The sequence below is a fragment of the Pinus tabuliformis genome, chromosome 5_2 (assembly GCF_031772625.1).
Source record: "Pinus tabuliformis cultivar Carrire ecotype Pingquan chromosome 5_2, CPIR1, whole genome shotgun sequence".
Taxonomy (NCBI): domain Eukaryota; kingdom Viridiplantae; phylum Streptophyta; class Pinopsida; order Pinales; family Pinaceae; genus Pinus; species Pinus tabuliformis.
In genome coordinates, this window is record NC_142306.1 from 262741901 (window position 1) to 262760810 (window position 18910).

At 32.2% G+C, this 18910-nt stretch overlaps 1 protein-coding gene across 1 annotated transcript; it reads left to right on the top strand.

Moving 5' to 3' along the window:
- The first annotated feature begins 13211 nt into the window (after window positions 1-13211).
- Window positions 13212-15210, top strand: LOC149158513 (bidirectional sugar transporter SWEET3b-like). The gene is made up of 5 exons (XM_089437758.1): window positions 13212-13328; window positions 13461-13497; window positions 13596-14384; window positions 14474-14593; window positions 14829-15210. Exons 3-5 carry the CDS (start codon window positions 14229-14231, stop codon window positions 14979-14981), a joined length of 429 nt encoding a protein of 142 aa, XP_089293884.1. The 5' UTR covers window positions 13212-13328; window positions 13461-13497; window positions 13596-14228; the 3' UTR covers window positions 14982-15210.
- The last annotated feature ends 3700 nt before the right edge of the window (window positions 15211-18910 follow it).

The window sequence follows — 18910 nt, forward strand, 5'->3', positions numbered from 1 at the left end:
AATTACCTCCAGTCATTGATAACGCTCTTGCTGCAGTCAAACCTTTCTATTATGCTTCCACAGTCCACTTGCGCTCCAGCTTCAATCCAAGCAAAAAGAAAAGAACACAGAAAATCTGAAGGCACTTCCAAGCTCTGTTCTCTCAGCTAGATGGTGTAAAAACTGAAGGGAATTGAGATACAAGCTTGGGGACCAAACAGATAAATTTATAGCCAAGCTTCCATCAAGCTTCTGATGGCTATGTGTCAGGTGTTCCACAGATCAAGGTAGAGAACTCCAGATGGAGTAATGGACCACTTCAGTGGTTCCCAGCAATAAATTTATTAACTGCAGTTGATTTCCTTAATTTAAAGAAATTACTGCAGTTGGTTTCCATAAATTAAGGAAAGACTGTAGTTTACTTCCATAATTGTAGGCAGCAGTTGTTAAAAAATTAATGGAGCTTAACATTCTCCCACTTGGTCCATACTTCCAAACTTAATGTCTCAACTTAAAACCCATTGATAATATGTATTAAGTAATAGATACATGAATCATGGTGATAAGTCCTCTAATGACGAGTATTATCTTCCATGTATTACTATGTATTTATTCTTATTATAATTTATGTGGCAACAATTTCTTAATGAATAAACCTTATGTTTATTCTTGGTCCTTCTTAAATGAATTTTCTCAAATCAACTTAAAGTGCACATAAATATGAGAAAAAGCATCACAATAATTAAGAATTTCATTAAAATAACATTGTCCATACAATGAGAAACTACATAATGGAACCAAGTCCCATATTCATTACATGATCCTTGAATTTAAACGGTGGCATGCCCTTAGTCAAAGGATCAACGATCATCAACTCAGTGCTGACGTGCTCAATGACCACTTTCTTTTCTTTAACACGTTCTCTTATAGCTAAATACTTAATGTCGATGTGTTTATTTCGACTCCCACTTTTGTTGTTTTTAGCCATAAAAACAGCAGCTGAATTATCACAATATATTCTCAATGGCTTAGAGATAGAATCCATAATTCTAAGCCCAGAAATGAAACTCTTAAGCCATACACCATGTAAAGTAGCCTCAAAACAGGAGACGAACTCGGCTTCCATAGTGGAAGTGGCAATCAAGGTCTGCTTGGCACTCCTCCATGATACAGCTCCACCGGCCATCATAAAAATGTAACCTGATGTTGATTTGTGTGAATCAACACATCCAGCAAAGTCAGAATCTGAGTAGCCAATTACTTCCAAGTTGTCCATCCGTCTATACATAAACATGTAGTCTTTGGTTCCTTGAAGGTACCTCATTACTTTCTTTGCAGCTCTCCAGTGGTCTAAACCTGGATCACTCTGATATCGTCCCAACATTCCCACAACAAATGCAATGTCAGGTCTTGTGCAGACTTGAGCATACGTTAGGCTTCCGATAGCAAAAGCATATGGAATGTTCTTCATTTGTTCCATTTCAAGGTTGTTCTTCGGGCATTGGTTCAAATTGAACCTATCACCCTTCACAATGGGAGCTACACTTGGTGAACAATCCTTCATCAGAAATCTCTCTAAAATTTTATTAATATAGGTTTCCTGTGATAGACCCAAGATGCCTCGAAATCTGTCTCTATGGATCTTAATGCTAATGACATAAGATGCCTCACCCATATCCTTCATATCAAAATTTTTAGAGAGGAATGGTTTCACCTCATGTAACAAACCCTTATCATTGGTTGCTAGCAAAATGTCATCCACATATAAAACAAGAAAACAAATTTTATTCCCACTAACTTTCAGGTATATACATCGATCCATAATGTTTTCTACAAAACCAAAAGAAGAAATTACATTATGGAATTTCAAATACCATTGGCAGGATGCTTGTTTTAAACCATATAATGACGTCTTGAGCTTACAAACCAATTGCTCACCATCACTAGATGGGAATCCTTCAGGTTGTTTCATGTAAACCTCCTCCTCTAGATCTCCATTAAGAAAAGTCGTTTTCACATGCATTTGTTGCAACTCCAAGTCAAAATGGGCTACTAAAGCCATAATAACGCGCAAGGAATCTTTCTTAGATACAGGAGAAAAAGTCTCCGTGTAGTCGATTCTTTCTTCCTGAGTGAATCCCTTAGCAACAAGTCTTGCCTTGTATCTCTCAATGTTGCCCAATGAGTCTTTCTTTGTCTTAAAGACCCATTTACATCCAATGGCTTTTGCACCATTAGGCAACTCAACAAGATCCCATACTTCGTTACTCTTTATGGAATTCATCTCTTCCTTCATGGCATTGTACCATAGTTCTGATTCTTTGCAACTCATGGCTTGTGAAAATGACTCGGGATCATTTTTGGCTCCAATGTTGTAGTCAGATTCTTGTAGATAAACAACATAATCATTAGGAATTGCTGATCTCTTTGGTCTAGTAGATCTTCTTAATGTTGTACCATCATCTTCCTGAGAAGTATGTGGTTCAACTTATTGTTGAAAATTTCTTGACAACTCTTGAACTCCTTGATCTAGTGGAATATTGTCAGCAGCTTGTGAAACTTCAACAATTGGTTGTTCAACACCAGTTTGTACTTGAGGGGTGCTATGAACAATAACCAATCTATCACTTGAAATGGAAGGTTGAGATTCTGAATGATCCTTCTCAGAAACTATGTTTCTGGTTTGATCGCTCCCAGTGATCAAGTCATTTTCAAGAAACTTTGCATTTCTTGATTCCACAATCCTAGTGTTGTGAGATGGATAATAAAATATGTAACCTTTAGACCTTTCAGCATATCCAATGAAATACCCACTAATGGACCTTGGGTCGAGCTTCTTCTCTTGTGGATTATAAATTCTCACTTCAGACGGGCATCCCCAAACGCGCATATGTCGCAAACTCGGTTTACAACCTTTCCATAATTCAAATGGCGTTTTAGGAACCGCCTTGGTTGGAACTAGGTTTAATATATACACTGCCGTCTTAAGTGCTTCATTCCACAAGGATTTAGGAAGATTGGAGCTGCTAAGCATACTCCGCACCATGTCCAATAATGTTCGATTTCTTCTTTCTGCAACACCATTCTGGTCGGGTAAACCAGGCATGGAGTATTGGGCAACAATCCCATGCTCTTGAAGAAATTTAGCAAATGGCCCAGGTGCTTGTCCATCTTCTGTGTATCTACCGTAATATTATGCACCTCTATCTGATCTCACGATCTTAATTTGCTTGCCGCATTGTTTCTCTACTTCAGCCTTAAAGATCTTAAAGGCATCTAATGCTTCGCTCTTTTTATGAAGCATGTAGAGATACATATATCGTGAGTAATCATCTATAAAGAAGATGAAGTATCTTTGACCATGTGAGTCCATGTCTGGACTACATATATCAATATGTATGATCTCTAATATGCCCGAACTCCTATTGGCACCTTTCTTTGACTTGTTGGTCTGCTTTCCCTTTATGCAGTCCACACAAGTCTAAAAATCAGTAAAATCCATAATATTAAGTACCCCTTCATTTACCAATCTTTTAATTCTTTCTATGGAGATATGACCTAGTCTCCGGTGCCATAATTTAGAGGAATCTTCATTAATAACACATTTTTTAGTGCCAGTGTGAACATGCATTGAATCATAAGTGACGTTGTTTTGTAAATTAATGCAGTAAAGACCATTAGACAAAATACCATTCCCAACATAATCAGATTTATATAATAGACTGAAAGATTTTTCTGAAAAGTTTAAGGAATATCCAAAAGGTACAAGCCTTGAAACTGAAATCAAGTTTCTAGAAAAACTTGGAACATAAAAGGTCTCTTCTAATTCTAAAACAAAGCCACTACTTAAAGTTAAATAACATGTTCCTATAGCTTCCACATGCGAGCCCATCTTGTTTCCTGATAAGATGCTTTGCTCACTTCCCACTAGCTTCCTTAGGTTTTGCAAACCCTGCAAGGAATTCGAAATGTGAATTGTTGATCCAGAATCAATCCACCATGTGTTAATATTAACGTTAACCATATTAGATTCATAACAAACAAATGAGATTAAATTACCTTTGTCCGCAAGCCATTTCTGAAATTTGGCGCATTCCTTCTTCATGTGTCCCTTCTTTTTACAGAAGAAACACTAGGAATCCTTCTTGATATCGGCTTGGGGAGGTACTTTACCTTTCCCTTTCCGATTGGCTTGAAATTTTCCCTTTCCATGCGTTGCCAGCATTGCACTCTTTCCCAGTTCCATCATCAATCTCTCTTCTTCTTGAACACACATGGTCATGAGTTCATTAATTGACCATTTATCCTTATGTGTGTTGTATGAGATTTTGAAAGGTCCATATTGGTGCGGAAGGGTGTTGATGATGTAGTGCATTAGGAAGGACTCCGATATATCAACCTCGAGTTTCTTCAATTGAGCCACAGTATCCCTCATCTGCATGATGTGCTTGCGCACACCTTTCACACTGGTGAGCCTTAGGGATGAGAACTTCATGATTAGGGTGCTTGCTAGAACTTCATGATTAGGGTGCTTGCTAGTGCCTTGTCTGAAGTGACGAATTGATCATCAATGGCCTTCAACAAGTCTCGGACCTTTTCATGCTGATCAACGGAACCACGAATACCAGTTGAAATTTTAGTCTTAATGAACATCATGCTTAGACAATTGGATCGCTCCCATCGTTCATAAAGCGTGATGTCAGCTGCAGTACAGGTATTAGTGAGTGCCGGTGGTTCATCTTTCCTAATAGCATAATCTATGTCCATCCACCCCAAATGAAGGAGAATCCTCTCCTTCCAAACCTTATATTTATCTCTCTTAAGTTCGGGAATGTCACAACGAATTTAAGAGAAATTTGCAGGTTGTACAACTGCATCAAAATTAAAAATCACATGCTTATGTTAAAATTGAGGCTTAGATAAAATTTCATGTTTTACCAATGTAAATCATGCTCAAAATTGAATCTAATGACATAAAAATTGCCTGTGGGCTAAATTTTCAATTCAAACAGATTCGATTTTTTATAATTCTGAACTTTATGATAAAACTTATTAATTCATAACTCTTGTGGGTAAGTTATGAAATTTTATCCTAATTAATTGCATAAATATAATAAAAATTCCCGTGGGATAAAATTTATTAAATTTAGTCTAATTAATTACAATTTAATGTCTAAATAATCTTTATGTTATCTAACCAATCATAATGTATAATTTTATTTAATTAAATATGTTGTGGCTATTCTCTAATTAATTAAAATTATATGGATCACTAGACATTACCCATTATAAAATTGCATAAACAAATATATATATATATATATATATATATATATATGGAAAACGGAAACAATTACCGCACTAATCAAACTCTTAAAAAAAAAATGTGAATGTGAATGTGTTCTTAATAATGTATTCCTTTACCTCCCATTGCCACATTTTCACCATATCCAAATTGGCAAGTGTGTGTGACGTTTACATAGAAGCTATAGGATTAAGAACATGCATGTGGTCCTAATAATATGTTCCTTTACATTTCATTCCCATTTTTATTTTTACAGTGAACTTCTCATAAGCATCCACAAAAAAAAAAAAAAAAAAAAAAAAAAAAAAAAAAAAAACATATTTATTAATTTGTTGTGATATTATTTAAATGAAATAATATAAATTAAAATATTAACAAATAAAAAAATAAATTATTTTCAATTATTAATTAATAAATTTTCTTGAAAATGAATATAAATGTGGTTTAACTTTCTGATTCTAAAAATAAGTGGATAATGTCACATTTCATTTTCAAGAATCTAACCCATTTTTTATCTCTAATTTTGGGTGAGATATTAAAGACAATCTACTTACTCATCACAATATTGAAGTGCGAGAGAATAAATTGCCATCTTCAAAACCCATTCACTACCATATTCAATAAAATAAAAACATAAATTATATTCCACATACTTATTACTTTTATCTTAAAGAAAATATCGTATCTGTCATTGTATGCGTCATTAGAACTTTTCAGAATAAGATATAACTGTAGGGTTACGGTTTGGCAGACTTTGATGCCTGGACGCAACAATACGGTGGTTTGTGTGTTTACTATTCTTCTTTAAATACTGGTAAGAGATCGAAAGAAGCTTTTATCTTCATGTTTATAAAACATGGTTTTCATTTGGCGTTGACAGTGTAGTTTGTTTCATTCTCATTATCCTGCGATTTCTTCTAATGGATGCTGTGGGTGCTTCGCAGGAGAAGGTGGTGAGGGAATTTCAGAAGGGCTCCCATCCAGAACATCCGCAGGGATCTCCACAATGTGAGAATCAACAGGCACATTTGGTTCAGAAACAACAATCACATCTTCGCACGTGGCCATTTTGGCAAAGCAAATTTCGAATAGCAAACACAAAATCGAAAAGATGCCACGAACGTTTTCGAAAACAGAAAATGCAGAATGAATTTGCAAGCTTTAAAACTGACAAATTGAATTCAATCACAGAGTGCTTGTAACTTTGTAACTCGAAGTGCTATCTATGAGAAATATGACAGGTATTAACAAAAAAAAAAGATCATTCTCTTTTCGTTTAAAAGCGATTGAATTCGAATTTTCGAGGGGTGAGAAAACAAATTTTTCGGGGCATGGACTGTGATTTTCGTTATAACAACATAATTTTGGTATGCAGAACACACCAAGGCAGAGATAAATGTTCAGCTCCGATACCAATTGTTAGAATTTAACAGTGATTCTATATGCGGAATAAAAACTTAAAGAATCATAAAACTGGAATGAAGGTTTAATGCCCAGTAAAAATAAATTACCTCCAGCCATTGATAACAATCTTGCTACAGTGAAACCTTTCTATTACGCTTCCACAGTCCACTTGCGCTCCAGCTTCAATCCAAGCAAAAAGAAAAGAACACAGAAAATCTGAAGGCACTTCCAAGCTCTGTTCTCTCAGTTAGATGGTGTAAAAACTGAAGGGAATTGAGATACAAGCTTGGGGACCAAACAGATAAATTTATAGCCAAGCTTCCATCAAGCTTATGATGGCTATGTGTCGGGTGTTTCACAGATCAAGGTAGAGAACTCCAGATGGAATAATGGACCACTTCAGTAGCTCCCAACAATAAATTTATTAACTGTAGTTGATTTATTTCCTTAATGCAGTTGGTTTCCAGAAATTAAGGAAAGATTGAAGTTTACTTCCATAATTGTAGGCAGCAGTTATTAAAAAATTAATGAAGCTTAACATGAGCGACAATCAATCCCAACCTAAACATGCAGGGTCACTGCAAATAAAGAAAGATAACACGATTTTGTGCTAAAACCTATAAAGAAAATAAGATTATTCTATTCGTTACAGAGAAGTCGAAAATCGAAAGCAGGTAGCGTTCCAATTTTAAAAATAGTATATAGTGTTCGACATGAATACCTCATCTGCGACGGCCAAAACAAAAGGCTTTACGAACTAGGCAGAGAATAGTGAAGACATACATAGTTGAAGCCTGGACCGGATCGAGAAGCAGCGGTTGTGGAGGAGGGAAATGATGTTTCGATCCCATTACTTGCCCTCGCCATTGCTCTGCTGCTTGCTGTTTTTTGATATCGCAGCAGTTGCCCGGATGTATTTAACTAGTCCTCCCCATAAACCAATCTCGCCAGGAAGAGGTCCTAAACCTTTGAGCAAGAGCTTCTATGCAGCGGTGGCTGATCATCTTCTTGGCAACGGTGGCTGGTACTTAATTGTAAGTAACAATAACGGTATTGAATTTGATGGCAGACTCTATTTTAATCATCTAACAGCTAAATCAACGTTCCGCAATAATACAAGTGGCATGAGAGAGACTTCATCTCATAAAGAAACGCCTTGATGTAATTAATAATAATAAGTTCCATATATGAGTTTTAATTTAGCTTTAACAAATTTTAGACATCATATTTGTATACAAAACACTAAGGTCATGAATAAAAAGATTAGTACATAAAAATATAAAAATTGATTTAAGATCTTAGAATCAATAGAAAAGGTAACTTAAATTTTAATTATAATTAAAAACTAATCAAATCAAACTAAAATTATTATAATATTTTTATTTTCTATTTCAATTATTTTAAACTCATTTTATGTATTAATTTTTATTTCATATTTTTTTTAAAATAAGATCCATTAGATTTGAACCAAAGTGCTTTAAAAACACAACCCTCCATCATTAATCAAAGTCTTAAAACAACTTTTTCTTCTTAATATCATATAAAAATAAATCAATAGTAAATTAAGAAGGCTAAAAATTAAAAATTATTTATATATAATAATAACATATCAAAAAACAAAATTATCTTAAAATCTATTATAAATAAAATTACATCTAAATTTGTTTACATAAATCAATAGTAAATTAAGAAAGCTAAAAATTAAAATTTATTTATATATAATAATAACATATCAAAAAATAAAATTATCTCAAAATCTATTATAAATAAAATTACATCTAAATTTGTTTACATATTAATTATATAATATCTGGGTTACATTTTCCATTTGGATCAACAATTATTGATTGTTTTCTCCATCATAATCTAAAACAACTATGGGTTGTTTTCTCCACCGCAATCTAAATTGTAAACAATTAAACAATTGAAGTAGCCACCAACATGAATTTCAATGGGTATTTAAGAATATTAAAGAACTATGGATTGTTTTCTCCACCACAATCTAAATTGTAAACAATTAAACAATTGAAGTAGCCACCAACATGAATTTCAATGGGTATTTAAGAATATTAAAGAAATAATTAATGCATTGGTTAATTATCTTAGTTAAAATTGTAATTAATTCACTTTTTATACCGTATGGATGGTTATGAAACTATTATTTAGTTCAACTATTAGAAAAAATACTAATTTTTTTAATTAATATATCAATTATTCTAAATAAGATAGGTGATCACTGTTAATCACCATTAAAAAAATTCTCTTTACAAGTTTTAATAACTTTATGTACTTCAAGGTAAAAATAAATATAAATTTATTTGGATGATAAACTACAATAAAACAACATGCCATTTTGAAATAACTAAAACTTTTTTAATCTTACAAAATTGTTTTGATTTCCCTTGTATCTAGCCACATATTGGTAAACACATCAAGTCATGCACATTTTGTGCCATGATCAAGGCATTAAAAATTTAGTAAGATTTATACACATCCTTACCCAAACTATGGTTCCATACCCAAACTATATTAACCATAGGACTCTATCTCCATGGGTTACTTACCCAAACTATATTAACCCTAGGAATCTATCTCCATGGGTTACTTATAAGGTAGGTTTATAATGTTTATACTGTTGAATAACGATTCAAGCTAGATGGAAAATAGTGTTAGTGTTATTATTATGACATATTTACGCTTATAAGTGATGCCTTTACTTTTCAATAATTTAAGTCATGTTTATTTGCTATATTTTTTATTTTAAATGGGGAAAAAATTATTTCAAATTATCAAACTCAGTGAGAAGCCATCGCCCTATTATCTCATACAAATTTACTCATCACTATTATTTTACATTTTTGAATAATTTAAGTGATATATTTATTTGTTATTTTACATTTTTGAATCATTTAAATTATTTTCATTTAAGCTATATATTTATTTGTTATTTTATATTTTTGAATCATTTAAATTTTTAAATAATTTAAGCTATATATTTATTTGTTATTTTATATTTTTAATCATTTAAAGTATATGTTTATTTCCTATTAGTATTTAAAATAATGAGAAAATTATTTTAAAAATTATCAAACTGAATTAGGCCATCAATGACTATCATACCATACAAATTTACTCATCACTATTATTTTACATCAATATTGGGTACACAATAATCCACCAGGATATTTTCTAAATATTGCAAATATAAATATATCTTATTATACTGTTTTCAGTACTTGCAGTAACAGCTGTGGAACATTATTGACAGCATCAATATATGAGTAGTATTCTCATTTTCCTTAATGGAACAAAATACCATGTTAAATATCTGGTCATATCCTTATTTTGGCTAGAATTTAAATCAATTGATGAATCCGATACCCAGACATTCTGTCCCTTTCGATCATGTTGCGGATTCGCACTTACATTAAGATGTATGAGCACTCATTCCACGCAAGCGTTGCCTTTTAGGGTTATCGTTCGAACTGTTCATTTCCTAATATCTTCGTCGCCAAATCCATGGATTCTGTACCGTTGAATGCAAATGCGCTCCATCTCTGCTTTCTGAAATAGAAATCAATCAGATCACGTTACTATTTTCAGCTACAGCGAGCAATGGGACGTGAGGTTGTTGTGCACGGATTACACGTAAATAAAGAAGTCAAGTGGACTGTTTACTGAAAACCCTAATACATGGGAGCTGGAAAATAGATTTTCCATACAATCAATGCTGTTGCAATTAGTTCTGCAGGTAGTTTTCATCCGGCGGCGTGCGGTTTTTATGGAAAGTGAGCATCCCCACTGAGAGTCGCAAAGAATCCCTTCCTCTGCTTATCTCATTTCACCTAGCTCTCTCTGGACACCACCACCACTTTTGTCTTTTGTAGTCATTGGCAAAGAATCCGTTCGTGCATGTATCTGATTTTTTTCACGTACCTACCTCTGGAAACCATACAATTACAGCTGCTCCCCAGCACCATTCCACCCTCAAGGAATCTGTAATTAGATTATTATTCGAATTGCCGTACGTACCTACGAGCTTTCAAGTCAAATTTATGCCCTAAAAGATTCTTTTTTTTCCGTTGAACGTGGATTTTAGGTTGAGGATAAACAGAAGGGGTTTTGGCATTTTTTGGGTTTAAAAATAAAATAGGATGTACGATCTGTGAAAGTAGCGAAGCAATAATAAGAATTTACCATTCGCATGTTTCCATTTATACGATGTTATCAGACATTTTTAAATATTTAATTATGTATATTTTGTGGGTGGATGTAAGTTCGGTAAAAGCGATTTTTTTTTGCTTTTTTCAAAATATTACTTTTCAATGGAAAGTTTATCATAATTTATAGTTTAGTTGTCAAACTAGTAATGAGGACAGTTATTTCTAGTTGTTAACCCGAACTTATGTTGACTCGTTACGGTTATTCAAAGAAAACCATGCCATCTGGAATAATCTGCAGGTGGCCCTTAGGGGGGCGGATTTCTCTCGTCCTAGATGCCTCTAGATCTTAGGTCGTTAGTTGTTTCCTTACTTCCTAAGAGCTCTTAGCCAAAAAACCTAGTATTAGAGCCACTTCATGTGACATGTATTGTTTATATATATATATATATATATATATATATATATAATTTTTTTAATTTTAATTTTATAATTTAGATAAGATAATAAATAATTTTACAATTAAAATCAGATTTGTAATTTATCAGATTTGTAATTTTTTCATATTTATTTTGGATTAACCAAAACAATAACAATTAAATCTCTTTTATAAAAACAAAAAGAAATATATTTTCTTAATTAGGAAAAAAATAAAAAATCAAAATCAAAAGCCATACATGAGATATTTATTTAAAAAAATAAAAAATTACTTTATAATGGTTGGTCCCATGAAACATAAAAATTAATGTCAAAATACTTTGAAGTGTTACTTTAGACAAAGATACATTTGTTTTCTAAAAAAGATGATTCACTTTATAAGTAATTGGTACCATGAAACATAAAATTAATGTAAGAAATACTTTGAAGTGTTATTTTAGACAAGGACACACCTTGGATGGATAAATAAAAAACTTTTTAAATATATAAAAGTGTTTTTCTTTAAAATAAAAATTGAGAAGTACTAATATACACATTTACATATTATTTAAAACATTTTAGAAATCATAGATTCAAATGAGAAGTAGTAATGGACACTTTTGCACATAAAGAAAGAAGAAATGATTACAATGATGGGGTATTCATATCAATTTTATGAGATAAACATAAAGATTGAAAAAACAAAAAAGTATTGCAAAATAAATCACCAATCATTAAAAGTTGCTTAATAAAAAAATGAGATTCTATCAACATGAAAACTAATATTTACATCACATACAATAATAATTTTTAAAAAATTATTTATATTTCCAAAACATTTAATTTATAAAAAAAATCCATACTTGATAGAGAAAAAAATAAATAAAATAATGTCATAATAAATTTTCATAAATACAACTAATTCAAAGCTATTAAATTTACTAATCAAGATATGTTAAAAACATTGTGGAACGTCACAAAAATCGAATATGGCAAATTAATGGAATTTGAGATATAAAAAACAAAAAATTAAAACTACATTTTTATACTTCTTATATAAATCTAAAAATATTTGTATAAATTAAAAAAAAGATTATTTACAGTGAGTTTTACTAATTATTTTATATATTTATTTTAATAATAAAATAAAAGGTTTATATTTTAACTTTTAATAGTAACATAATTTTTTAATTTATTTTAACAATAAAAGAAAGGTTTGCATTTTAACTTTTAATAATAACCTATTTTTTTTCTTTAAACCTATTAAGTCATTAATCATTTTCAAACTTCTAAACTTTATTTTTCAAAAATTAACATACAAATCTATTCTTTAACCCACTTTTTATATAGTATTATGAAGTCTAATTTCCTTAATTTTATATTAATTATTTTTTCATTAACCTGGGAAAAAAATTAACATACAAACCAACTCTTTGTATAATATTACGAAGACTAAAATCCTTGATTTCCGGTACTGATGGGTAAAATTAATTATATTTTCTTCTTGGAGATATAATTGATAAAATAAAACCAAATACTATAATTTATAAAAAGAATTCTTGGCTCACTGAAACTTACCTACACTGAAACTTACCCCGCTGTCACTAATCGATTTTTCATGTCTCTCAGCAGCTACAGGGGAAGCACCTGCACTAAAATGTACGCCGCTGTCACTGATCGATTTTGCTGACATAGAAATAGGTTTCGTGAAAACTGGAGAGAGCGCTTGATGGAATCGACATAAATGACAAATCAAATCTGAGGTTGAGGTTGGTGGAGTGGTTCCCAGTGAAGAAACAAAGGCCACCATTCCTTCTTTCCACGTCGCTTACACATGCCATGACCTCATGTGGGCGGTGGTGAAACCGAAAGCGGAACCTCGTGAATTCCTTTGTCTAAATTCATGTATAAATATATCTGAATCCCTTGGCCTATTGCACCATTCACAAAGCAGCATTGCCTCCATTCCTCCTCTGTCTCGTTACCCACTCCATTTGGATTCTGTTAGACCCTGCAAAGGAGAAAAATGAGGAGCTACCTGCTTTTAGTAGTTGGCATTCTAGGTTCTTGTTCCTCTTCTCCACTCTTTTTAAGTTTCAAGCAAATTTCCATTTGCTGGATTTTAGGTTTCTGGTTTGATTTAATCTGAATTGATGGCTGAAAACGAGAGCACTCCTTGCTGTTCTATGTAACAGGAAACGCGGCATCCTTGTTACTGTATGGAGCACCAATGTAAGATTTGTCACTTTTATTAGGACTATCTGCCTTATAACTTCGGCAAAGAAGTGTATGCTGAATAATAGTTCGATGTTCTGAATTTTTTTATGCAGGGTCACATTTAGGAGAGTGATAAGAAACAGATCGACAGAGAGTTTCTCAGGGTTCCCATATGCGATAGCTCTGCTAAATTCTCTGCTCTACACCTGGTATGGTTCGCCTCTGATTAGTCATGGTCTGGATAACATCTTGGTGTTGACCATCAATGGGGTCGGAATCGTGTTGGAGTTTATATTCGTTTGCATCTTTCTGAAATACGCTATACCCACAGCCAAGGCATGTTTTAATACTCCTAGTCTGTTATTATTTGTTTAGACTTTCTGCTATGGACTTTTAAAGTGGCTAAACCAGTATTTGTATGCTTTTTGTTGTGTTAATCGCACTTTTACAGAGTAGGTCAGGATATCTGTTATTTAACAGATATTTTTTATGGCTTTCTGCCATTTTTGGATAGATTTACATGATCTACAGATTTATATACTTGAATACATGCTGGACATGTATGTGCAGACTGTCGTTTCATTTCCTGATCCCTGATTAGTAATTAGTTCTCTTTTTCTTTGATCCATAGCTGCTTTGCTAGGTGAATGAATCCATAAGGATTATATAAGTTTCAAAATATTAGCAGAATCTGTAATCTGTAACATTTTCAAAATATTAGCAGATTCTTTGTTGTGCAGAAAATAATGGTGAGAACAATGGTCGGTGTGACGTTGGTGTTTGCTTGCATCTCAACAGTTTCTCTGGTTGCTCTTGGGGCTCAGAAGGATAAGAAAAAGCTGGTGGGGATTTCGGGGATGGTTGTCACTACGGTCATGTATGGTTCTCCACTTTCCGATGGTGTAAGTATCTAACTCCTTCCCATGCCCTTTTGTCACTTATCTGCATCTAATGCGTCTTGACATTACTCGCACTGTGAAATGTACAAAAGTGGTTGGTGATACAGACGAAAAGTGTGGAGTATATGCCCATCCATTTCTCCGTGTTTGCACTGATCAACAGTTGTTTATGGATGATTTACTTCCTTCTCGACAACGACCTCATCCTAGCGGTAACACCATATGCTGTCTCTGTACATATGTGTCTGTTTGTTTCAGGAATATCACAATATCTGATAGTCAGGAAAGAACAATTGATTGGTTTCCTTACACTTCGATTCGCCGATATTTCAAAAATCTACAATCTCCATAAAGATATATTGTTGAAAGGATATATTGTTTAAAATATCTATACTAAAGATTTGTTTTTAGAATTTGAGTTTTATACTGTGTTGTGGTCAAATGCAGTGTCCAAATATAATTGGCGTACCACTGGGCATAGGTCAAATAGTGTTATATTGTATGTACCGGGAGCAACCAAGTAATGAAGAGAAGAAAGTGGGTCGATTTGATCCCGAGATTGGGTTGAAAGAGAACGCAGTTGCAGAGGAAACAGATTAACAGATGCAGATGAAACAGCTCCACAGAGTGGAAATGGCGCAGGTCCAGACGATAAAACATACCTTCGATTGGGTTGAGGAGAAATGACAAATGTGTGCAATGAGATCAGGTTGGAGGGAGTGAGAAAATATAAAATGTTCAGCGTTTTTGAACTGTGTATGCAACTTTTGTTATAAGTTTTTGCGAGGGTTATTACCGTATCAGCTATAGTCAAGCCAATAGCCGTGGCTATATCCGAAAGGGAGGATGCGCGAGCATGTATAAATTAAATTCAGAATTTTTTAATTACAAATATTAGTAATTTTTTTTTTAATGTGATTCATTGTACCAATTTGATATTTGGTATTTGTTACATATAATAACAATATTTGTCTGTTAACATAGTTACATTTTGTCTAAATATTCATAAGTATTTAATTTACATAATCACATCAAATTATCAAAGATTAAAAATAAACTCAAAACATTTGATTTGTTTATAAATATTCATCAACCATTTAATTGATGTGGTCTCATAAAACTATTCAATTTCCATATTTTTTTATAACCATTTAACCTATTTTCCTTTTCAATGGTTTGGAGTGTTGTTCACCTCTCATCAAGAGGAAGGAAGATGAATCATCTATTTTAAACCATCATTTCTTCCTCTGTCCACCTTATCACATGGTTGACACTTTAAAGTCCGATTTTCTTAATAATCTTAAGCTCGCCCAACCTCATATGCCAATGTTTTCTATGATGGGTACTATATAAATTAACGTTTCCAAAATTGGTTTCAGTTTTACACCTTACATCATTCTCTTTAAAACTGTTTAAAGGAATGATACTTTTTCGGATTTCAACCTTGCCATGACTCATTTGCCGATTTTGTTGACTTAAAACTTGAATAGAATTGAATTGTTTGAATACTATATAAATTAACATTGAAAACATGCTAATTATATAAAAGTTACGAAATAGTTTTGATTTTGGTATAACTTAGAAAATCAATGGAATTTTTAGATATTTTTATCACGATAAAAGTCGAAAGTCGAATAATGATACAAGTGCATAAGAAAATGATGTAGGAATGCTTATTAAAATTATTCGTTTATTCATCCGTATATTATTTTAAAATTTATTATTTTAATAATTATAAAAATAATATTGTTAAATAGGATTCGATTAAATAATTTAATTTAATTATATAAATATTTTTGTTAATATAATAATAATAATAATTATATATTTTAATGATATGTTTTTAATAAAGAATAATTTATATTTTTCAATGTTTTTCTTTCTCCAATACATTTCAATATAAGTATGATTATTAATATTAATTTAGTATATATATATATATATATATATATATATATATATATATATAATTTAGAGGAAGTGTTTTTATACAAATATTTTGGAATTAATATTCATCACAAATTTAATTAGAATCACAGTATTGAAAAATGATAAATAGATGATGGAAAACTTATTTTAGGTTTGAGAACATTTGCAAACTATTACTCCTCTTATTTTATATGGATGCGAAGTTTGGGGATGTAGTATCTTTAAAGAGTTTTGAAAAAAGATAAAGCATATCCAAATATGTTTTATCCTATCATCAAATAAGAATGCCTTTACCCCATTGAGACCACAGTCATGAACAAATTAAAAAAAACATGGAATACAAGATTCTTATTAAAATCTCCTCAAACTCCATCCAACCCTACCTTCAATTCAATGGGGGTTGGCATAAGGATGCCCAATCTTGACTAAACCATGAAGAAACAAAGAAAAAAATCATTCTTTAAAATAAATTTAATATTAAAAATATTATTATACCACAATTTAAGGAGAAAATGTGCATGTTAGCCATTATCATTATCATCATTAGTACAAGTCTATAATTTCCTTTGTGGAAATTTTTGAAGGAAAATTCGGATTCATAAAACTAAAGAAAATCATTTGATTCCCTTGATGAACTCAAATATTTACCTTAAAAACCTTCATGAATCCACTAATGCCATGGACACCATTTTCAATACCCCTGTAGAAGATGATATCTTTTATTTGAAGGCATTGAGTTTGGGGTCAAGCAGCTCACTAATGGGAAATTTAAGGAATGGAGGCTACCAAAATGAAAATTTAAAATGCGAGATTCTGTGAATCAAGGCTTCATTAAGCCTTGGACATAGAGCCTGTTTGTGCCTATATTTAAGCGTGGGGATAAAAACATTCCATATGATTATAGGACCATTATGATTAGCGAAATTTTAGCCAAGTTGGACAGGATTATTCTGGGAAAGAAGATTGACTTTTGGCTTAAAAGTCATGGTAAATAACTAAAGACCAAGTTTGGTTTAGAAGATATCATTCAAATGTACACCATCTTGTTATCTTAGGATAATTGTAGAGGAATGCAACAATAATAAAATTAATCTCTTCTATTGTTTTCTTGACATTAGAAAAACTTTTGACACTGTTCTAGAATAAAGCTAAGGAAGAGGCTAGAATAGATAATGGTTTCTCTCAAGTTGAGGGTTGTTGTGTCAAGGTTGAATGAGAATGTTATTGCCAAGCTTAGAACCACTAAGTGTTGATCAGAAGAAATTGAATGCAATATTGGAGCCAAGCTAGGGTGTCGCTTATCCCTTAACCATTTTGGCATATACATTGATAAGATACAAGAGTATTTGGAAGATGAAGGTTTTGTTGGATCCACACTCACTCATATGGTCATAACACTTATCCTTTATGCTAAAGATATTATTCTTTTGGTAAGGACCCATTATGGTTTTAGCAAGCAACTCAGAATCATCTTATTTTTATCCTCCAATAAGGGCATGGTTGTTAGTACTCACAAAACTAAAGTCATGATAATTAAATACAAAGCAATGAGCTATGATACCTTCTTTTATGACAAATCCTCCTTCGAGGAAGTTCCTTCATACAAATACTTAGGAATTAACATCCATTAGCTCACTTGGAATTATCATATTGAGAAAATGATAACTAAAGGCTAGAAATATTACTAAGGGCTTGAAAATAATTGTAAGTAAGAGAATATTTGGCTATGGGATTAAAAATAAAAATCCTCTTTGAGAATTTTGTCACTCTTATTTTAGATATATGTGAGGTTTGATGTTGCAGTATATCTAGAGAGTTTTGCAAGAAGATTAAACAAATCCAAAAACAATTTATAACCTACAACCTCTAGATTAAAGAAATACTCCCTACTCTGTCCTTCTGATTGAAGCAAGCTTTCCCACCATTAAAAGCATGGCTATGATTAGGTATCTTAAGTAGAAGAAGTTATAAAACATGGATTCCAAGAGGCTCCCTACAATTTCTTCTAGCTCCAACCAAAACCCCCTACCATTAGCTCAAGTGAGCATGGCATAAGGATGCCCAGTCATGGTCATACCATTGGTGAATAAAGGAGGAGATCATATTGTAGAATTTGGATAATATTAAAAATATATTTCTTCAAAATTTGGGGAGAAATTTTGGGGCACTAAAGAGTTAGAGGGAAAAAAAAAACTACAATAATATAAGGAGGTGATTAACCATAATCTCGAAAACCAAAATTATCTTTCTACCTTGGCTAGTGTTGAAAATAAAATGAACATCGCTAAGAAAAGAACTAATTCTCATGAGCTTCATAGTGGAAGTGTGGTTGGGAAATTCTCAAAATGCCATGAGGTGGAAGGGTTTGTCACATGTGCGATCCTAAAGAGCGTTGAAGATGAAAAACACTTTGTCTTATATTGTTCATCATGTACTCACAGTCAATCTAATTTTCAAAATATGTGTCACACTACCAAACTTTTTGATCTTTTAAGTTAGAAAAACTATGGTGATATTGGAATGCTTCTCTCACTTCCTTTTGACCATAGAAATAAAATGTTAAATAATTTTGATTAATATCTTGCCTTCTTAAGGTTATA